This window comes from Dasypus novemcinctus, chromosome X (genome assembly GCF_030445035.2).
Source record: "Dasypus novemcinctus isolate mDasNov1 chromosome X, mDasNov1.1.hap2, whole genome shotgun sequence".
In the NCBI taxonomy this organism is placed as follows: Eukaryota; Metazoa; Chordata; class Mammalia; order Cingulata; family Dasypodidae; genus Dasypus; species Dasypus novemcinctus.
The window spans coordinates 114964988-114988201 of NC_080704.1; the positions used below are offsets into that span (position 1 = coordinate 114964988).

The following is a 23214-nucleotide window of genomic DNA, read 5'->3' on the forward strand; positions in this document are numbered from 1 at the left end:
ATTTCCTAGTCTCCTTAAAATATTACCATGAAATGGGTTCAGCTTAAACAATGGAAATTTATTTGCTTAAGGTTAGAGTCCAGAAAAAATGGCATCATCAGGACAATGCTTTCTTCCCGAAGACTGGCTACCAAAAATCCTTGGCTTCTATGCCACGTGTCAAGGCACATGGTGGCATCTGTTCTCTCCCTTCTCTTCCAGGTTTTGTTGATTTCAGCTTCTTGCTTCGGTGGCTTTCTCTCTGTGTGTACTCATTCAGTTTATAAAGGACTCCAGTAATAGGACTAAGTCCCATCCTGAATAAGGTGGGTCACACTTTACCTGAAGTAGTCTCATCAAAAGACCCTACATACAATGGGTCCACACAGAGGGGAATGGATTAGATTTAAGAATGTTCTTTTTTTTTTTTCTGGAGTACATACAGCTTCAAACCACCATACTCCCACACGGTTCTCAGCTGCCGGGGTGATCCTTTACAAAGGAAGTCAAATCACATTATTATTTGCTAAAAACACTCAACAAAAACAAAAATCCTTAAAATGGTCTACAAGGTCCCACATTATCTGCACCCTCTTCTCAAATGCTCTTATCTCACTGACCTTCTTTCCTTGCTTTCTCTCACAGGTACTCTCGATTCCCACCACCCAAACCTTGGGGCATTAGCCACTTTAGGGTCTTTGCACTTCATGATCTCTCTGCTTGCCCCAGATATCAACATGGCATTCCTTCATCTCCTTCAGGTCTTTTTGCTCAAATGTTACCTTCCCAGAGAGGCCTTTCCTGACTACCCCACATAAAATTATCTTCCCTGCACCTCCCCGCCCCCACCCAGGCACACTTATCCCACTCCCTTGCCAGAGTTTTGTCCATAGCACGTATCATCATTTGACATGCTATATAATTCTTTATTTACATGTTCATTATTTGAAAAGGTAAGTTCCAAGAGAGCAGGGATTTCTTTTTTTATTTTGTAAATATACATTTATTGAGATGGAAGAGGAATGTGAGTGAAATATTTAGTGTGCAAATACTTCATACTCTCAGAGAGCAGGGATTTTTGATTGTTTACTGCTGTATCCTCAGCGCCCAGAATAAGGCCTGTAATATCAAAAGTGTTCAATAAATATTTACTGAATAAACGAATTCCTTGGGGGCAAATATTTTACAATTCCTCCAATGCCTAGCATGCTGTTTTGTAAGCAATAAAGCACTCAGTAAATATTTGATGACTGAATTATGATGGACCACTACTAATATTCTGACTTACAGTTTACTTCTTTCTCCAAATATTCCTACACACATGGCCCTCTACATTAACTTTCTGACCTCGTAGAAGTATGACAAAAGGTCAGAAGGAGAGGAAATGGATACTGCTGAAAACAGCAGTAAAAGAAAGAGGATGCTGCGTTTAGTATTTTTAACACATTTTTATTACATTAATAGATCACAAAGAGTGTTACATTAAAAAAACATAAGAGGTTCCCATATAACTCACTCCCCACCCTCACCCACATCATTTTTGTAAATTGTATTATTTTAAATATACATACATCACAAAAAATTTTACATGAAAAAAGCATAAAAGGCTCCCATATATGTCCCACCCCCTAACCCACTCCTACCACACCAACAACCTCCTGCATCATTGTGGTACACTCATTGCAATCAGTGAACCCATTCTGGAGCACTGCTGCACCATATGGATAATAGTGGTTTTTTTTAAGATTTATTTTTTTTATTTCTCTCCCCCTCCCTGCCCCACCCCCAGTTGTCTGCTCTCTGTGTCTATTCACTGTGTGTTCTTCTGTGTCCGCCTGTATTCTTGTCAGCGGCACCTGGAATCTGTGTCTTGTTTTTGTTGCATCCTCTTGCTGTGTCAGCTCTCCGTGTGTGTGGCACCACTCCTGGGCAGGCTGCATTTTTTCACTCTGGGCAGCTATTCTTATGCGGTGCACTCCTTGGGCATGGGGCTCCCCTATGTAGGGGACACCCCTGCGTGGCAGGGCACTCCTTGCATGCATCAGCACTACACGTGGGCCAGCCCATCACACCGGTCAGGAGGCCCTGGGTTTGAACCTTGGACCTCCATGTGGTAATTGGACGCCCAATCTGTTGGGCCAAATCTGCTTCCCTGCATTGAGTATTTTGCACCTTTGCCTCTTGGACAAAGCTTTCCCCTTCTCTGGGTCTCATATTCTCCATCTATAAAATGAAGCTGGTAAACTGGATGAGCTCTGAAGTTCCTTCTATTTTTTACAGCTGGTGATTATGAGCACTAAGGTCCTTTCCTTTTACTTCTCTTAACCCACATTTGGAATATGCTTATGCAAATGTGTTAAGAATAAAGGCTCTCTTTGGTCCAATTAGTATCACTCTAAAAATAATAAAACATGGTATAAAGGCCGCATTAGAAAAATGCAGATGCTGAGTGAGGCTCAAATCAGTCTGATAGACGGACCAAAAAACCAGGTTTTCTGATGTTTTCGGGGTGCTTTATCCTAATTCCCATAGTATACTGTTTTATTTCCTTTCCAAGGAATAAACATATCAGAAAAAGATCTTTATAGCCTATATATTTTGGAAAAATTCACACGTCTTCACTTGTTTGAACAAACTTGGTCCCAAAATTAGAAACAAACCACAATTTTCTCTGACAGTGTCTCTGGATGATTCAGTTGACACGGTCTCAGTCACTTTCCCCTTGTGACTTGTCTTCCAGGCAGAGGTGACACTGTAATTGCGATGGGAAGACAGACCCTTTGGATGTGCAGGTGCGATGAATGCCTGGGATGTAAAAAAGTGCTTTAATTCGGCCCCATCCTTATAAAAAGATAAAATTCATGCTCGGAAACATGAAAACACGTGTTCAGCAAGTTCCCCTTCATTCTGATGAAATGTGCCTGCCATCCTGATAAAAGCCGATTTCCTTCAAAGATACTGTAAACCAGAGATAGACTTACTTTCTAGTGCTAACGAACGAAATGCATGGCCAATTTCCTGCTTGTTGGAAAGACCTGGCCCTACCGGTCACCAGCTTCTCTCTACGCATTCCCCTTTGAAAGATCTCTGCTCTCCTGCGCCTTTCCGCGACAGCCTCGCTACAGCCGGAGGGGCTATTTCTAAACCCCGTCCTTTAGCGCCCTCCAGCCAATAGGGTTAGAGAGCCGGGGGAGGCGGAGCTACAGTCAGATGCCGCCCCTTGCTACCGTTCCGCGAATTGGTGAGCGTGGGGTGTGGACTTCCGTGCTATCCCCGCCTCCTCAGCCCTGGGCAATTTAGAGCCGCGCGCCCGGCGGGAATGTAAGATGGCGGAATAGCAACGTGAAGCGGTTGGTACTGGGTCTCCTGTCCGACTTCGGTTCCTGCCTCGGCAACAGAAGCAGCGCTCACTGAGTTCCCGCGGTAGCTGGCCAAGATGCCGAATATCAAAATCTTCAGCGGTAGCTCCCACCAGGATTTATCCCAGAAAATTGCCGACCGCCTGGGCCTGGAGCTAGGCAAGGTGGTGACTAAGAAATTCAGCAACCAGGAGACCTGGTAAGGACGCGCTTGGGACCCCGACCGCGCCTCATCTACTCGGGCGGCGGGGGCGACGCTTGGGCGGGGGAGGGTGGGGGGATGGGGCTGCCGCTGACGCCTGAGTTCCGTGGGCGAAGCGGGGCGGGGTCGGGGCGAAGAAGGGGTAGCTCTGGGGCGAACGTGCCCCATGGGCTGTTTCCGTTATCTTAAACCTCTCGCGGGAGGGTCACGTTTATTCTCACCGTGCGGTGGGGTGCAGCCAAGATGGAGCTTGCGACTAAGCTTCTTAGACTGTTTTGAAGACCCGTAGTGGCCACCTTGAGCGAGAGGAGGGTACCGATTCTTAGCCTTGGCCGTGGGGACACGTGGCTTTGTCGCTTCGCTGTTAAGCCACCCGGGCTGGACTGGTTCGCTTGAGCTCTTGGACCAGCTTATATTGGAGAGCCTACTGCGCGCTGAGCTCTCCCGGTCTTTCCCTTTGCGTCTAAGAAGCGGCTTTTCAGTTCGGAAATGGTTTCGGTCCAGCGTGGTGTACTGTGGGCGCCAAAATTATCATTGACGACTTCCCTTAGCTTGGCCGACGTTGGTCATAATTTTAGAATCGTCTGTAGAATTATCAGAACTTAAATACTTAAGTCTAGTTGATAGGCTAAAGTAACCTATTAATCTTTATACTTGATAGCCGCCACTTCAGCTCTAGCCATCCAGAAAGTCTTAAGGAACCTTGTTCTGGAATCTTTGGCTTCCCCCAGTGCAGCTGGTGGTACAGATAGTGCAAAAGTATATTTTTCAATAGCAAGATCTAGCCTGAACATGCCCGCTTCTCTTAGAGCTGCGTGGGGTAATTTAGGGAACACTTTTAAACTCGAATGTTAACGTATTTGAGGAAAGAATGATGGAGTGGAACATCGGGATCGCATAGTATTGGAACTTGCATTTTTTTTTCATCGCATTGCCCTTAGCATTTGCCCCTCCCCCCATTTCTACCCTCAACCTCCACCTCAGGCATTTTTACAAATAACTTAGTTAACCTAATTCTTTCAATGCCCCTTCCACCTAAACCTTCTGGTTCTAATTGGTGCTACTTGAGCAAATCAGCTTAGCACCCACAATCTTAGAGGTGCAGTCATCATCTATTAAGAGGGGACATTTCTACCTAAAGATGGGTTAAATCAGTTAAAATTACTTTAAGCAATAAGTGCTTTTCTCTCTCTCTCTTTTTTTTTTTTTTTGGCTTTATACTGTTTTTCAAAGTGTAACTCTCTTCATCTTTTTTAGACCCTGCTGATGATAAAAGTATTCTTCTGTAATGGACAGCTCCCTTCTGGATGACTGATTATTGTGGGACTGATTGTGGTGCAAATGATAGTGCAAACACCGTGACATCTGTAGCCAGGCAATACCTTAATCAAAAGAGGCCAGCCAAGCTGCTGGCTTTAGCTTTGCCCACACTATTATGGCTCATGGACCACAGTAAAGAAGAGCGAACTGTACCAGACTTTGGGAGTGGCAAAATATCCTAGGGGACAAGAATTATTTTCATTTAGAGGAGGTTTTCTTTGGTCCCCTTAGAAAACTATAGTTTTTTAATCCTTTTCTTAAGACTAGCACCTTATTCTTCTAGGAAAAATATGCGGACGTGGTTTTCTGCCCTCTGCATAGCACAACACACCAGAAACTTAGGCTGCAGAGAATCTTTATTGAAATTGAAATTTAACTTTAAATACTGTCGTATTGGAAGAGGGGAGCAGAAGAGCACCTTACTTTTCCACTGATGGATTTATCTGAATTCATCAGCAGTCTAAACCTACCTCTTTCCTGAGCTAGAAGGCTGGTTTCATTTTTAAACAACTGAACAGGAGCATGCTTGGAAACATTGGAAACAATTACGCTCAGTGTGGATCATTGCTGATTGGTTAGGTTTCCATGTTTCTGGCTTTGTCATTAGTTTTTTGATTCTTTACACATTCCTAAATCTTCATCCCTACCCCTTTCATTTTTCTATCCTACAGAAATAGTAACTGCTGTTCTGTGTGATCCTTGGGGTCTAAAGGTCATGAATAGGGTAGATTATTTTACCCTATGGTGGGGAACTGCAGAGCCCATCCTGAGATGAGATAGTTTTGCTATCATTTGGCAGAATCTCAGAGACTGATGCTTTCTTGAGTGTCTTTGCTGTCCAGTTATTTAGAAACATAAATACAAAAAGAGAGCTTAAGAGGTCAGGCATTAGAACCCAGGTTTGAATCCTTAACCTTTCTGGGCCTCAGTAACCTCACCTGTAAAGTAGTACCTACCTGTATGTGTTAAACAAGGTATGAGTAAATTTCTTAAACCATTGCTCAGCACATAGTAAATGCACAATAAATGTTGGCAAAAGGAGTGGTAGTGGTATTGCAGAAAATTGGAAAATATAGAAGAGGTCTAAGGAAAAGAAGATATCCCTCATAATTCCACCACCCAAGACAAACTGCTACTCACATTTTGATGTATAACCTGCCAAGTGTTCGTATATAATATATTTATACATACACATACGTTTGTGGGTTGATATACCTTTCCAGAAATGGAAAACATCAATTTATAGCTTTCTTCACTAATGTTTGATATACTAATGCTTTTATCTGAAAAATGTTTCTGATTTTTTTTTCTGTTTTTTTTTTTTTTTGGTACTGGGATTGGGGTTTGAACCCCAGAACTTGTATGTGGGAAGCCAGTGTTCAACCACTGAGCTACACTGACTCCCCCGTTTGTTTGCTTGTTCTTTTGTTGTTGTTTTTATTTTTAGGAAGTATGGAGAATCAAACTTGGGACCTTCTATTGGGAGTCAGGCATCAACCACTTGAGCTACATCTGCTCCCCTGATTATTTTCTTAGGATTAATTCCTAGAAGGGGAATTACTAAATTTAAGGGTTTTGATACTTATTGCCAGATTACACCCATTTTAGAAAAGTTGAACTATTCTCCACTCTCATCCACAATAATACTATTATTTAGTGTCTAGGAATGCTTAGGCTGTGCTGGTCCTTCTGTTAAGCGCTTTATTGTATCTAATTGTATCTAATCCTCTCAACACCAGTGAGAGGAGTTATTCTTATTATGAGGAAACTAAGACCCAGAGGTTAAGTAACTTGCGGAACACTAGGCATTATTGTTGTTTAAAAATTTTGCTGATATGATAGCTCAACTGGATTTTAAAACTTTGGGGTATACGAAATTTTTGGCTTGGTTCTCTTCAAAGTGATAACTTTAGGTTATTTGGGTATTCTGTATTGGCTGAGAGGAGGAAAAAAGACTTTAACTCTGGTTTCCTAACAACTATATCCTTTGGTTTATTAATCCCATATATTTTGCACATGCAAACATCTAAGTAGTCTCAATTCTGAGATTTTCTTAAAAATACTATCTACCTTCACTGGATTTTCTTTTTGTATTTCTTAATATTAAATCCAGCTGTATGCATTTATGTCGGTCCTAAGGAAAGGATAAAGGAGAAGCTAGCAAGGCTGCGCCTTACTGTACTAGCGAGAACAATTGGTCTCGGTTAGTGAAATTAGAATTATACATGGTAAAACGAAGCAGTGTCCTAGTTGATTCATACAACCTTATTTTTAACATAGTGAAATAACATTTTCAAGTTATTAAATGCATGCCTTCTTGTCATAACAAATATCCTCCTATGCTGAGGGCAAGTTGTAGTCTGAAGTTTGGCTTTGGGAAATAGCTGAACTGCTGGTTAAATATCATGAAGTAATATAATACAAAAATGGTTTGTTTTCCCTTTTCTTTATGCTATCTTCAAAATAAGATGTGTGTTTTACACTTACAGCATATCTCAGTTCAGTTCCCCAGCCAGACTAGCCACATTTCAAGTGCTTAGTAAGTACATGTGACCAGTGGCTACTGTACTGGGCAGTGTAATTTTACAGCCTACTTTTCAGAAAACATGGAAGTTCTTCCAGAAAGCCCTCCCTGGTTTCCTCCTGCCTGTCGATTTGTAGGTTTTTTGTTTGTTCCTTTGGTTTTTATTTTTAATTTTTTTCCATTTGCATTTTGAAGAATATCTTCAGAAAACCATTTAGGCTCTGACATAGTCAACCCTGCCAACAGATTTAATAATTTATTAAGACTAATCTCGGTGGTGAATAAAATGTCAGTACAGAAGATATTTATCCTTTTTATAACTTGAGCATCAGACAATGTTCACATGAAAATGGAATCAAGTTAAGGGTTAACTTAAAAGAAAAATGGTGTAGACAATACTATGTCATGTCAGCTATGTGAATAACCACAAAATTGCTTTTGTTCCTTATGTCACTGCATATCACTGTTTAAGGAAGCCACCCTAAAATTCTTATAGCTAGCTGATCTTGATGGGCCCATCAGGTTGTAGTTCTACCCAAAATGAGGGTGTCATCTGAATATCTGTGAAAGAGTGGGAATGGATTTGTCAAAACCTAAAGAAACATTCTTCCACATGCCCCTAGTGTAGAAACAAAATGAGTTATCTCATGAAGATCAAGGTCAGTCTTAGGTTTTTTGCAGTGTAACATCCTGCAGCCAGTTCATGTTCTGTCTGAAAATGAGTGGATGCAACTAGTAGCCTAATCCTGAGCATATTCTTTCACTCATTCATTCATTCTTCATTTATATCATATTGACAGTGGTTGTCTGGGGATACAGGTGAGCATAACAGATCTGCTCCCTGCCTTCATGGCACTTGCATTCTAGTGGAGGAGAGAGAGGATAAAGAAGTACATAAATAAGTAATAACAAATTATGCTAAGTGTTTCAAAGGGAATAACCAGGGTGATGAGAGAATAACTTAGGGAGGGTAACTTTATTTATTTAACTTTTTTTTCTTTTTATTAAAGGGTTGGGTGTTTTTGTTTTATTTTGTGTTTTTTTGAGGTTTGATGCCAAGGATTGAAACTGGGACCTTGTATATGGGAAACCGGCACTCAACCACTGAACCACATCAGCTCCCCTCAGTTGGTGTTCTTGTCTGTTTGTTGTTTGTTGTGTGTGTTTTTTTTTTTTAGGAGGCACTGGGAACTGAACCTGGGACATCCCGTGTGGGAAGCAGGCGCTCAACTGCTTGAGCCACCTTCATACTCCTTAACTATTTCTTGTGGAATCTTTCAAATACACATAGAAGTGAGAGATATCATCACCCTCCCATTGTTATCAACTCATGGCTAATCTTCTTTCATCTATTACCACGCATACGCACAATTGGATTATTTTGAAGCAAACCCAGATGTTCTATCATATCATCCGTTTATATTTCAGTAATCACACTACCATTATCACCCCTAAAAATTAACAATAAAGTCCCTTGATATCATATAACCAGTCAGTGTTCAGAGTCCTCCAAGGTTTCCTCACAGTATAATGTAGGTTTCTCCAAAAGTTAGTAGGACTGGACTAAGTTCTTTCAATTTACTACAGAAGTGCCTTTGTTTTTAGTTACACTTTTATTGACATCAGCTTTCATGGAATAAACTTTTTGTTAAACTAGTGGGCTTTTTGTTAAAATTGAGCTTTAGATTTTGAGAAAATTGTAGATTCACATGAAGGTGTGAAAAAGAATACAAAGAGATCTAGTATAGCCATTACCAAGTTTTCCCAGGGGTAAATCTTGCAAAACTGTAGTGCAATATCACAACCAGGAATTGACATTAAGAAGAACATTTCCACCTTGACCAGGATCCTTCATATTGCCCTTTTATAACCACACCCACATTTCTCTTTCTTCCCCTCTGTAGTTTTCTTTTCTCTTGCTTTTCTCTGGTTTTAGTATATGAATAATACTCCATAAAATGAGTTAGAAAGTGTTCCCTCCTCTTTTTTGGAATAGATTGCAAAATTAGTATTAATTCTTCTTTAAATATTTGGTAGAATTCTCCAGTGAAGCCATTTTTGTCACTCTTAATAGAGGTATATCAATTTCATTGCCCACCCCACCCCCCCATGAACTAGCTTTTTTCATTGATTTTTTTCCTCTTGATTTCATGTTTTCTATGCCATGACTTTTGTTCTTATAATTTTCTTCCTCTACTTGCCTTGTTATTTTGCCCTTTTTCTAGTTTCATAGGGTAAGAACTTAGGTTATTGATTGTAGCAAATAGTGCACTTTTACCATAAGGATCTTAAATTCAGTGGCTGAAGAAAATTTATCTCCAGATAACCCAAACTAATGTGTTTTCCTTTTTGTTCTGGCTACCAGGAATCTCAGTTTCTCTGTTTTAATTGGTTTCTAATTTTGTTTTTGCTGTTTGTTTTTATTTTTCTTGTGTTTCAATATGAACTTATTCCACCCCTTTTAATAGTAGAGTCCCTTCAATAGCCATTTGGATTGGAAATCAGTAGATATTAAATAGTAATTTTCTCCTTTATCAACTTCTTTTGGCAGTGAAATTACCTCTTATAGATTTTGATATATCCGTTTCATAATGCTCCTTGAAATTTTGTTTGGAGAGAGAGTGGTAGAATAAAAGATGATCCTGACAAACACATACACCTTACCTAGAGTATTACTTGAGAAAACATTGCTGCTTTGAGGTGTTTCTGAGGTGATTTTTAAAAAATCATAAGTTGTTCTTGGTAGAGACCTAAGTATGGGCATTGAGACTTTTATGTAAACTATAACCCTGCTCCATAATTACAGTAAATTCCTGTACTTTTTTTTTAAACAAGACTTACTTATTGGACCATAGTACAGTTAGGATGGGATGAGGGCAAGAACCACATCTGTTTTATGGTGAATTCACCATGTCCCTAGCACCAACAAAGTGACTGGCATATGGACATTTAATATTTGTTGAGTGACATTCCAATATGATAGAGGTGGTAGAGGTGGTACTGTCTTCTGTAGAAGGCATCATTATAGAACAATAATGATCCATTCCTTATATGATGTCTCTATGTATTTTGCTATGTACAGATTATTTAACAGTTGCAAGTGATCTAGCAAATTTGTATTTATATCGTGTACGTGTATGAAATTATGGTCCAATCACTTGTAAGTACTGTAGACTAATGTTAGTCAATTTTTTTTAAAGCTGTCTTCAGTAGAAGGGCTAATTTGAATTAGTCAACCATTACTGACAGCCAGTCTTTTTAATGTGATGAGGCAATGAACTGCTTCTGGTATAGGCGTTCCTTCAGGGAATCTCCTGAAGTCTAAGGGCATCAAAATACACATGTAGCTATAACCTACTCACAGCATACTAGGAGGGAAGCTCTGCTCTTGATACCTTACTGTGTGTAGAAGTATAGTTTAGTGATCAATAAGCTATTGTTTTGGGGAGTGAATATGGTTCAAGCAGTTGAGCACCTGCTTCCCACATGATAGGTCCTGGCTTCAGTTCCTTGTGCCTCCTAAAAACAAATGAAAAAAGACAACTCTGGAGCCAATGTGGCTCAGTGGTTGAGTGCCAGCTTCCCACATACGAGGTCCCGGGTTCAGTCCCTGACCCCAGTACCTTAAAAAACAAAAAGCTATTGTTTAATGTTGGCCTGTCTTTCCCCATATAGTGTGGAAATTGGAGAGAGTGTACGTGGAGAGGATGTCTACATTGTTCAGAGTGGTTGTGGTGAAATCAACGACAATCTCATGGAGCTTTTGATTATGATTAATGCCTGCAAGATCGCTTCAGCCAGCCGGGTTACTGCAGTCATCCCATGCTTCCCTTATGCCCGGCAGGATAAGAAGGATAAGGTAGGAGCAGAATCTCCATTTTTGTTTATTTTTAAGAAGGGAAAATAAGAGTACTTGTCTAAAGTTACAGAAAAAAAATCCTTAATAATTAATCAGTTATATATTTAGGGTTTTAAAAAACTTCATTGTAGTAACATATATACAGCCCAGAATTTCCCATTTTAGCCACTTTCAGGTATACAGTTTGGTGGTATTAATTGCATTCACAATATTGTGCTACCATCACCCAAATTTTTTTCATCACCTCAAACTCTGTACCCATTAAGCAGGAACTCCCCATTCTCCCCTCCTTTGCCCCTGGTCCCTGGTAACCAGTAATCTGCTATCTGTGTCTATGAATTCGCTTATTCTAGATATTTCATGTAAGTGAGAGCATATATTTGCCCTTTTCTGTCTGGCTTATTTCGCTCAATATGATTTTAGGGAGTATTTTTACCATGTTCTCTTAAGTATTACCTCATCCTTAAGACAATAATTTGCATTCTGTGATAATATCTTTAAACTTTGACATGTTAAATGTTATACAGGTTTGAGTGTGTATTAAAAGAAATTTTAATAGTTATATTTAAAATGGTTTTAGAAACCTGCCAGTTTCAGTAATTGATCATTAGAAATACTTGAATAGGCTGAAAGTAGCAGTGTATGTACATTAAGTTTAAACAAAAACTAGGAAGATAGTTTTCTTTTCTCAAATAGGTATACTGACATGGAAAAGAGATGTTCCATTTAATATGCGTGCTAAGTTATAATCTACTCAAAGTCAATGGCCATGTCTCTTTCTATGAATTTCCTGATAGTGCAGTACCTTAAGCATAGCAGGTGTGCCATTAATAAATAAATGCTTTTTGAGCAGATGAACTGGTTCTCAGTTTTTGTGGAATTTTTTTTCTTTCTGTCTTTCCTCCCCTCCCCATTTAGAGCCGGGCCCCAATCTCGGCCAAGCTTGTCGCAAATATGCTGTCTGTAGCAGGCGCAGATCATATCATCACCATGGACCTACACGCTTCTCAAATTCAGGTATCAATGGAAGCTAAATATTGGGGACCGGAAAAGTGGGAAGAGAGGAATAATAATACTGAAAACTACAGAGACGTGAATAACTGTCCAAGTACAGCTCAAGTAAACTATACATTGGCATTTTAAACTTACTCATCTTAAGTATAGTTCATGAGCTTAGTAATTTGGGGATGGTTAGATAGGGTGGCAGATGGGATCATAGGAAGAGTCAAGGCTTTGGGATGAGACGCAAATACTGACATTGGCGCTTACTTGACTAGCATTGTACTATTGGACAAGTTATTTAACTTTTTGGATCATATACTGTTTTGTTATTATGAGTATTAAATAAAATGATATTAAATTCATAGTATAACGCCTGGCATATCATAGATACTCCATATAGTGGAGCTGTTATTGTCATCATTTTTATTCTCTTTGAATATTCGTCTTAAATTTAGAGCCCCAAAAAATTGGATCCTACTTTTTAGCATAAATCCAGAGTAAGGGCAGTAGAATACTGCCATATATTTTATACTTTATAAGAGACTTTCAACAAGTTGGCAGATTAGACACAGGGACTCACTTCTTTTCCAGAAAAATAGCTACAGACAGGCAGAAATGGTCTGGGAATAAAAATGTTCTAGGGTTTTGAATACCAGAGGAAGGCTTGACACCACCCAGAAGAGAGAAGGGCACAAGAAAAGAATCTTGACAAAAAGAGAGGGGGTCCACAGGGATCCACCTCCCTCTCCTGTTGCCTGGGGAGGTGGATTCCTGCAGCCCCCTTTGTCTGCAGCCACTGGCCCAAGGCCTGAGAATTCAAAGTTGTTTATAGAGTGGGGGAGGACACCAGCAGCTGCAGCTTTAACTCAGAGTTTGGCCGTCGAGGTTCTTTTCTTTGCCCCTCTCTCTTCTGGGAGGTGTCCACCCTTCCCCTGGTATCTAAATCCTAGAACATTTGTTCCTGGCCATTTCTGCCTGTCCTCTAGCTACTGTTCTGGGAGAGGAGAGACTCCCATGTCTTTCTAGTCCACCATCTTCCCAGAAGTAACCTCTTATACCCATTTTATAGGAGAGGAATGCACTTAAGAAACACAACTAATTTGTAGTAACTAGAATTAAAACACTAGATCTCCTGGCTTCTGGTCACTTTTTTTTGCTTTTTTTTTCCCATTTAAAAAAAATTTATTGAAGTCTGTCATATATGAATATACATAAACAGAAGTGGGGACTTTACCCCTTCTAGGAGTCTAGGGAAATGGATGTGGCTCAAGCAATTGGGCTTCCATCTACCATATGGGAGGTCCAGGGTTCAATTCCCAGGGCCTCCTGGTGAGGGCAAGATGGCCCACGTGGAGTGCTGGCCCACACAGCACTGGCCTGTGCAGGAGTGCTGGCCCGTGCACAGAGCTGCAGCAGCAAGATGATACAACCAAAAGAGACACAGAGGAGGGACAGTAAGAGACACAGCAGACCAGGAAGCTGAGGTAGCACAAGAGATTGAGCACCTCTGTCCCACTCTGGAAGGTCCCAGGATTGGTTCCTGGTGCCGCCTAAAGAGAAGGTAGGCAGACACAGAAGAGTAAACAGTGAATGGACACAGAAAACAGCAAAAACAACGGGGGGTGAGGATAAATAAATACATCTTTAAAAAAAGAATCCTGGCCACTGCATAGTTGTGATGCCGTGTGGAAGCTAGAGCCGTACCTCATGCATGGCCCTTCTGGCCAGCTGGGCACCACAGATGAGAGTTGCTCTCAAGTCAGCACAACCACCTTAGCCACCAGCAGCGACCCCTCCCTCAGCACTTGGCTCACCAGCTGCTATACCTTGGCAGCCAGGTCTGAAGGCCCAGATGGCAACCACTGCAGCTGGCATGGCTGTGGGCCCTGCTGTTGGGCACACACTGGGCCATGCCATCACTGGGGACTCCAGTGGAGGGAGGAAAACTCTCAAGTCCTGACCTCACTTACCAGGAGCCTCAGGTTGCCCAGCCGGCATACCAGTAGCAGCAGCAGCAGCAGCAGCAGCAGCAGCAGTTTGGCCCCTGCCACTATGAGATGAAACAGTTTTTGTAGTGTGCCCAGAATCAGGGTGACCTTAAGCTTTTACAAGGGTAGCGAGGTACTGAAGCAGTGCAGATTTGCAAATGGATTTGCCTAATTAAGAAGTGGGAAATGAAATGGAAAACCTGCTCTCACGCCAAATGAATTTATTGTAGAACTCTTAATTGTGAAAGTGTAAAGTATAAAACCTCTCCTACCAGTAATAGCTTTCTTGCTTCACAATCACAGTGGGAGAGAGTGTTATAACTATATAGAAGTCTGCTGAGATGGTATAGAGTTTGGGCTAGACAAATGTTTGTGTGACCTCCTTAAACCAGTTGCTGTGATGTTCTTATATGTGAACTAATTAGAATAAAGTGATTTTCTCCATGTGCCACCCCCCCCCGCCCAAAAAAACCCCACAGTTTATAGTAAAAGTTGTGAACTTATAAAACAAACATGCATAACATCATATAGGGCCCCCATACATCACCTCATCACATATACTTTGACTTCTGGTTACTCTGTGACCATTTAATTATAAATAGCATCCACTAAGCTTAGATACTGGTTTGCCAGTTGGCTTTTGTTCCTTAACACACTAGCCCAACATTTAGTGGCATAAAGCAGTATTTAATTTGTGAGTGAGCACATTGCCTGGGCAGTTCTTTTTTTTTTTTTAAGATTTATTTTTTATTTATTTCTGCCCCCCACGCCAGTTTTCTGCTCTCTGTGTCCATTCGCTGTGTGTTCTGTGATGCTTCTATCCTTATCAGCGGCACTGGGAATCTGTGTTTCTTTTCTTTTTGTTGTGTCATCTTGTTGTGTCAGCTCTCCATGTGTGCGGCACCATTCCTGGGCACGCTGCACTTTCTTTCGTGCTGGGTGGCCCCCCCCACGGGACGCACTCCTTGTGCGTGGGGCTCCCTTACATGGGGGACACCCCTGCATGGCACGGTACTCCTCGTGCACATTAGCGCTGCACGTGGGCCAGCTCTACACGGGTCAAGGAGGCTGGGGGTTTGAACCGCGGACCTCCCATGTGGTAGACAGACGCCCTATCCACTGGGCCAAGTCCACTTCCCAGTTCTTCTGGTTTTGACTTCACTTAGCTCTGCTTGGCAAGGGCACACTCATGTACCTATAGTTAGTTGTGGGTTTGCTGAGGATTGGCTTTGCTGATCTTGGCTGGGCTCTCTCATACAGCCCAGATTAAAAGAAGCTGGTTTGATTTGGTTTTTATTTATTTTATTGTGGTAACATATATAACATAAAATTTGCTCTTTTGACCATTTTATGTGTACAATTCAGTGGTATTAATTACATTTACAGTGCCACCATCACCACTATCCATTACCACAACTTTGATCACCCCCAACAGAAACTACCAATTGATAAAAATTCCTCATTCTCTGTCCCAGCCCCTGGTACCCTCTAATCTATTTTCTGTCTCTATGAATTTGTTTATTCTAGATAAGTTCACATAAGTGGAATTATACTTTATTTGTCCTTTTGTGCCTTGCTTATTTCACTCAACATGTTTTCAAGGTTAATCTACTTCATTCCTTTTTTTTTTAAAGATTTATTTTTTATTTATTTCTCTCCCCTCCCCCCCAACCCCCCCCCCCAGTTGTCTGTTCTGTGTCCATTTGCTGTGTGTTTTTTTGTGACTGCTTCTATCCTTATCAGCAGCACCAGGAATCTGTGTTTCTTTTTGTTGTGTCATCTTTTGTCAACTCTCCGTGTGTGTGGCACCATTCTTGGGCAGGCTGCATTTTGTTTCGTGCTGGGTGGCTCTCCTTATGCGGCGCACTCCTTGCGCGTGGGGCTCCCCTACACGGGGACACCCCTGCGTGGCAGGGCACTCCTTGCGCGCATCATCACTGTGCATGGGCCAGCTCCACCTAGGTCAAGGAGGCCTGGGATTTGAACCGCGGACCTCCCATGTGGTAGGTGGATGCCCTATCCATTGGGCCAAGTCTGCTTCCCTACTTCATTCTTTTTTTATGGCTGATTCTATTGTATGTCTGTACCACATTTTATTCACTGATTTAATGTGTTGATGGACACTTTGATGGCTTGCCCCCTTGGGGCTATTATGAATAAAGTGGTCCTATGAACATTAGTATACAAAGATCTGCTTGAATCCCTGTTTTCTTTTGGCTATGTGCTTAAGAGGTGGAATTGCCAGGTTGTATGGTAACTCTCTTTAAGGTTGTGAGGAGCTGCCAGACGGTTTACCACAGTGACTGTCCCATTTTACATTCCCACCAGCAATGTAGGAGGGTTTCACTTTCTCAAGGAAGCTATTTTAAGGTATTTGGGCAAGCTGCTTTCTTTTGTGTTAGTTAGCCTTTTATAAATGGAAGAGAAGTAAAAGGAAGCAAAAATTGATCCAGCTTCTTTCTCCAGGGCTTTTTTGATATCCCAGTGGACAATTTGTATGCAGAGCCAGCTGTCCTGAAATGGATAAAGGAGAATATCTCTGAATGGAGGAACTGCACTATTGTCTCACCAGATGCTGGTGGAGCTAAGAGGTATGGTTGCAATTAGTATTATTTCTAATCTGCTGGGGAAATCTCTCAAACGTTTGTGTCAGAAAAGTAATGTTTTTCTATCTAAGAGATAGTTTTCATGTATTTCAGAATGGATGTATGTACCAGTAGCTGGGACAGGGGTTGCATATAGTTTGACTCCTCTTTTACTAACCTGAGTCACTACTTGAGAGGCAAGACAGAAAAGAACCCCTAGAGAGTCATGATATTGTGGACTTGACTGCAATTTGGCACTGCAAAGCTAGCACCACTGCTTCAAACCTATCAGGAAAGGTAGGAAATTTGATTTTCTAATAAATGGCAGCTGCTGTTGAGCCACATGCTCTTAGTGGGCAAGTAAGCTTTTACACACTGATTCTAATGTTGTTGGTTAGGCTGTTTTGATCCTTGGGATTAAAATATTGAGCAGGAAGGAAAATAAAGTGTGGTATTTTTATTTAAACCCAAGACCTTAGAATGTTAAATAAAACTGATTGCCAGAGATTGACAATTACAAGTCCTTTGTAGTTCACATGGCATAGACTAAGAGCACTTGATTTTTTTAGTGGTTGGTAATGGATTCAGAAGTATTACACATGTTCTTGTTGTGGAAATAGAAGGAAGGGCAACAAAACACAGGTGATTAGGAAAAAGCTAATTCAGAACTTTCTAAAAGCCATTCAAATTTTGAATGACTCCTTCTCAACAACTTCATTTCAGTAACTTTCACAGAACTGAGAGGCTAAGAAGTTAAGTTGTTAACCAGCCAGATGTATGTCTTGCTGAATCTCACTTAATCACTAGTTAACCATCTGTAACAGATGCCTAAAAGACAGAGCCTGAAAGACAGGCCCTTAATGGTTGCAGTCATACTTGACTTGTTGGTTGTTTTCTCCCTTTTTACCATGGGACTTAGAAAGTAGTCCAAAACAAAACCCAAAGCACGTGCCTCTTCACATATGATTAGAATGGCACAGTGGAGCCTGGGCATATGTGTTACTTATGCTGAATGGATTTTTTGTTTGCATGAATTATATGGTACTTTGTCACCAGATTGGTCTTCTCTTCTACCTTCTAGCCTGGTTTGTACTATCATGTAATAAGAAAATTAAAAATCTGTTTTGATTTAGAGATAATTTGGGTTGCACAGTGAGATACAGAGTTTGCCCAGTTAATTGGCATAACTTTCTTTCTAGCAGTCCTGAAAGGAAATCCCAGGCTTCTTGTCTAGGTAGAGTTCACATTGCTGGTTGATGGGTGTTTTACCACCATTCTGAGGGGAGTGGCAGAACAGTACAGGCACTAAAACAGGCTGGGGACTGCTATTCTCCTATCAGGTTCAGGCTAACTTCTCACCACATTGACACTTCACAGCTATTCATCCCATGAGTTGGGACAATCTGCATCGTTAATGAAGTCTTCTGTCTCTTTGCTTCCACTCCCAATTCATTCTGTAAATGTGCCTGGGCATTATATTGCTTTCCAGAACTGGTGAGGATATCTTTTTTTAGCCCCTGCTTAACGCAGATTGGCTTATGATCTAAGTTTGAGTAATACATGTTTATACTGCTATCAAGGATATGGAGGGATTACTCTAAAACCCACTTTGTGGTATTTGCTTTGAGAAGACAGTCAATGATAGTTGCTTTCCCCCGCCCTGGGAACTGTTTGGTTTCAAGGAGTATACTCCCCCAGAAAACAAGTTCATTCTTTCATCCATTTCTTTGTCTTAGAAGCCCCCCCCCCCCCACACACACACAGGGGTTTTAACTTTGAACACTCTCCTCATTCTCTAGAGTGACCTCCATTGCAGACCGATTGAATGTGGACTTTGCCTTGATTCACAAAGAACGGAAGAAGGCCAATGAAGTGGACCGCATGGTGCTGGTGGGAGATGTGAAGGATCGAGTGGCTATCCTTGTGGATGACATGGCTGACACTTGCGGCACAATCTGTCATGCAGCTGACAAGTGAGTATAGAGTAGAAGGTCCAGTGGTTTTCAGTAAAGAGTTAACTGGTATCTGAATGGCTTAAGCCTGCTTATTTTTTTGAAACTGAAGTGAAGGGATAATGACTAGCTTTGGGGCTTTTCATTGCTCTAGGCTTAAAGTTCAATATGTAAAAATCAGTGAAAGTCACTTTGGTTAGGTTTTTAAAACCAGCTCAGGTAGAAATTTATAGGTCTGAGGAATATTCTCTTTTTTTTTTTTTCTGTTTGGGTGATGGATATGTTTTTTGTTGTTGTTATTTTTTTAAAGATTTGTTTATTTCCCCCCTTCTCCTCCTCCCACCCTGCTGTTTTTGCTGTCTGTGTTGTCTTCTCTTTTTCTCTCCTAGGATTCAATCCTGGAGACATCTGATGGGGAAAGAGGTTCCCTGTCAATTGTGCCACCTCGGTTCCTGGTTTCTGCTGCACTTCACCTTGACTCTCCCCTTGTCTCTTTTTTTTTTTATGTCATGATCTTGCTGCCGTGACTCACTTGCACAGGGCACTGGCTCACCACACAGGAACTTGTGCAGGCACTGGCTTACCACACGGGCACTCATGTGGGCACTGGCTCGCCACATGGGCACTTGTGCAGGCACTGGCTTACCATGTAGGCATACTTTCTCTTCTTCTTTTTCACCAGGAGGCCCCAGGGATCGAACCCAGGTCCTCCCATATGGTAGGCAGAAGCTCTATCACTTGAGCCATATCCACTTCCCAGAAATGCATTCTCATATTTTACCTAAGCTGGAAACCCTAATCTTATCTCTTGACTGTCCATTTTAGATGCTACTTAGTTCGAATTACTTCTCATCTCTTGCCTGCACTATTCCAAATTGCCTCCTCACTGTTCTTTTTTTTTTCATTTTAAAAGCAATTTATTAAGTATATCATTCATACATGAACATACATAAATAATAAGTGTATAGTAAAAGTTGTGAACTTCCAAGACAAAACATGCAGGACTCCCATACCTCACCCCACCACAAATACCTTGCATTGTTGTGAAACATTTGTAACAAATTATAGAAGAGCATTATCAGAGTATTACTACTAGCTACAGTCCATCTTACCTTTGGTGTATTTTCCCCCCAACCCACCCTATTAATTTTTTTGTTCACAAACCATATAATTTACCTAAAGTGTACAATCAGTGGCATTTGGTATAATCACTAAGTTGCACATTCATCACTTCAGTCAATATTAAAGCATTTTCATTACTCAAAAAACAAAAAAACAAACCACTCTCATATCTATATGTAAGCACTAATTATTACAAATCCTTTGATGTGCTGTCACCATTTCTGTTCATTTCCAAACAACTTTTTACCAGTTCTGCACAGATTAAGCCTCAGTTTTCCCTTCTCTAGCCACATTCTATTCTCTGGTGACTTATATTCTAGCTATTAGCTCCATGAGTTGGAGGGAAAATATACCAAATGTAAGATATGGACTGCAGTTAGTAGTAATACTCATTTTTCCTAAGTTCAGGAACCCAAACTCTTTCGAATTTGGGGCTTCGCATCTTTAACACACAACTTCCAAGATTACCTTAGAAGACATTCCCGGTTTGGCTAGCCAGAAAGTGAAAAGAAAATGAAAGATTACACACATGGAAGATTTTTATAGGCCTAGCCAAGACATGGTATATATCATAGCCATAGCCCAGATTAAGTCACATGGCCACACCTAAATATGCAAGAGTCTGGGAAAAGTAGTCCAGCTGTGTGTATGCCCAGAAAGATTTTGTTGAGCACAGAATCCCTGCCACAGTTCTTTTATACTGTTCTAAACCTATTCAGAGAAGTTCTAATTCAGTTCTCTTTTCTTCTCCCTAACCTAGATTCTATAGTGATAAGTAGGATTAATCCAAATCAACTCTGACCTTTGTCTTTTAGACTTTTGTCAGCTGGAGCCACCAGAGTTTATGCTATCTTGACGCATGGAATCTTTTCTGGCCCAGCCATTTCTCGAATCAACAATGCATGTTTTGAAGCAGTAGTAGTCACCAATACCATACCTCAGGAGGATAAGATGAAGCATTGTTCCAAAATCCAGGTGAGGATGAGATTCTGGTGAAACAAGACTTCACTAAGTATTTGGGAGGCTACATATGCCGTATAGGTGTCTGGGTTCTGAAGATTTCCTACTTTGTTCTTTCATCATGAGCTGTGATCCAATAAAGTAAAAAAATCACATGTTCAAATGTTCAGATTACTAGACTTCAGGAGCTCTGGAGGATGGAGCCCAGGATTCTGCTGGCTCTCCCAGTGATTCTGATGCACACTGAAGTTTGCAAATCTGTGCTTTACAATATGCGAGTTTCTCTCTCTGTTGGCCCATAGACATAATGTGAAACCTTTAAACTGAATGTATACTCTTTAGAACTTAAGTGTTTCTCGGGGTTTGCTTTGGAAACTGCCTACTTTAATTGCGTAGGTTCTTGTTTCAGTGCAGTTTCCTTTGCTTCATCCAAGTCTTGCAAAATCAGATCCTGGAAACCAGTGTTTTAAAGAATTCCCCAAATAAGACACTAAAGTTTGAGTGCTGTTGCACTAAAAGAACAAGGCCTTGCTTAATTTAATATGTGTATAGTGAGTGATCATTTAGCTTTCTGAAATTAATGTTTAGAATTTGAAGGTTGTCATTCTTAAGGATTTTTTTCAGTTTAAATATATTTTTTCCCCCTCCATCCTTAAGGAATTTTTTTCTTTTGTTTTTTGTTTTTTGGGGTTTTTTTAATTGTATTTTATTTTTCTTAAGGATTTTTAAATAGCTGCCCAATACCACCACTTCGATGAGTCAGGATTTTTCCTCCACTAGCATTTTGATTCTTTCCTAAGTGGTTATAGTTAAAATATTGTGCTACAGAGTAGCTGGGGTGTGGGCGCATGAAGGGAAAGGGCACACATTGGGCTGCTCATCAGCATCTAGAGATTTGCTAGTTACCTCTGTGTATATATTACTAACCTGATACTTTTCTTGCCTTTCTAGGTGATTGATATCTCCATGATCCTTGCAGAAGCCATCAGGAGAACTCACAATGGGGAATCTGTTTCCTACCTATTCAGCCATGTCCCTTTATAATAGAATAACTTCTGAGGCTTTTTAAAAATAAAATCAACCCCGCCCCTTGTTTTCCCTTGGTATTTGATTAAAAAGTTCATCAGAAGATCTAGCTTGCTCCAGTGTAGCTTTCTACATCCCACTTCAGGTATATTAGAGCTTCTCCTAAATTGAGGAAAGACTGACTGAGCTTAATTGCTGGAATTTCCTACCCACATTGGCTCATTCTGGCTTCTTTGATTTTGTGAGCCTGGCAGCTTTAACTACAGCTCAGCTGTAGCAAGATTTCATACTTTTGAGGGTGTCCTGCTGGGTTGTTTGAATGTCCTGGAGAAGCTTAGATGATTTTGCATGTAAATGTTTCAGAGTTTTCTTTGTTCAGAACAATTAGCAACCTTGCCAGCCCAGTTCCCCCTCTCCCCAAAGTGTCACAAGTTCTCCAAGGTCTCTACTAAATTACTGCTAGAGCCCTAGGCAACCCCAAACCTAGTTCTCATTGCTGAGCTTCCTGTAAGGTAGGGGCCGGCTGCTGTCAGGTTGAGTAGCCTTTGGGTGGAGTCCTGAGGGGAGGCAGCACAGAGCAGCAAATGCTTCTTGGAAGGAAGAAGACTAATCACCATCACCTTGGGGTCTATGTATCTAGGATTCTCCTTTGTACCTGTTCCTTTTGATTTGGCTTTACCTTCAGCCATCTTGACCTTGTCCCAGCCAAATATCCTCTTGGGGCCAAATGACTGGTGTACCATAGTCCTATGAAAAGATGTGTAATCTAACTAGATGATCTTGCTGTAGCTTAATCTTAGCTTGCTTACCACCATGGTAGTAGATCTTAGGTGGTGGTGTAGTTAGTGCCTTTCAATTAATTTAATATATTTAATTTTCTTCTTCCTTCCTTGGATCTGTTCGGCCTCTTGGATGACCTGAGGTTTCTTTTAAAAAGCTTGGTGTTATTGTCTCTTGTAAAGGAAACTAATAAAGTGCATTTATGTATGTATGTGGATCTACATCAATTCGTAGTGGTGCCTCTGCATTTTGAACTAGCTTTGTCAGCAGTGGGCTGCTTTGGAATTTATGCTCCTGAGAGTAATGAAGCCGGACTCATAAAACCTATCTGGGAAAGGTAAATGTAGAAAACTTCAGAATTAATTACAATGCATTCCAAAAATTTAAGTGCGTTCCTTTGTGCATCATCACATAAGGGTACACTTTTACTTTGGAAAGCTACATGCTCTGAATATTTGTGAAGCCTAGTTCCACTTTTATTTTGGTTTTGCTTTTGTTGAACATTGTGGTGTTTATTTTACAATTCGTCTCTTGTATAAAAGTGATGCAAGAGGAA

The 23214-nt window shown here is 40.9% G+C and overlaps 1 protein-coding gene and 1 pseudogene across 1 annotated transcript; both read left to right on the forward strand.

The window, feature by feature from the left end:
* Window positions 1-3262: 3262 nt before the first annotated feature.
* Window positions 3263-22881, forward strand: PRPS1 (phosphoribosyl pyrophosphate synthetase 1). The gene is made up of 7 exons (XM_004466324.5): window positions 3263-3537; window positions 11060-11243; window positions 12162-12260; window positions 16700-16824; window positions 18618-18791; window positions 20708-20867; window positions 21804-22881. Exons 1-7 carry the CDS (start codon window positions 3416-3418, stop codon window positions 21894-21896), a joined length of 957 nt encoding a protein of 318 aa, XP_004466381.1. The 5' UTR covers window positions 3263-3415; the 3' UTR covers window positions 21897-22881.
* Window positions 13491-14405, forward strand: LOC111766030 (coiled-coil-helix-coiled-coil-helix domain-containing protein 2 pseudogene; annotated as a pseudogene).
* Window positions 22882-23214: the final 333 nt, after the last annotated feature.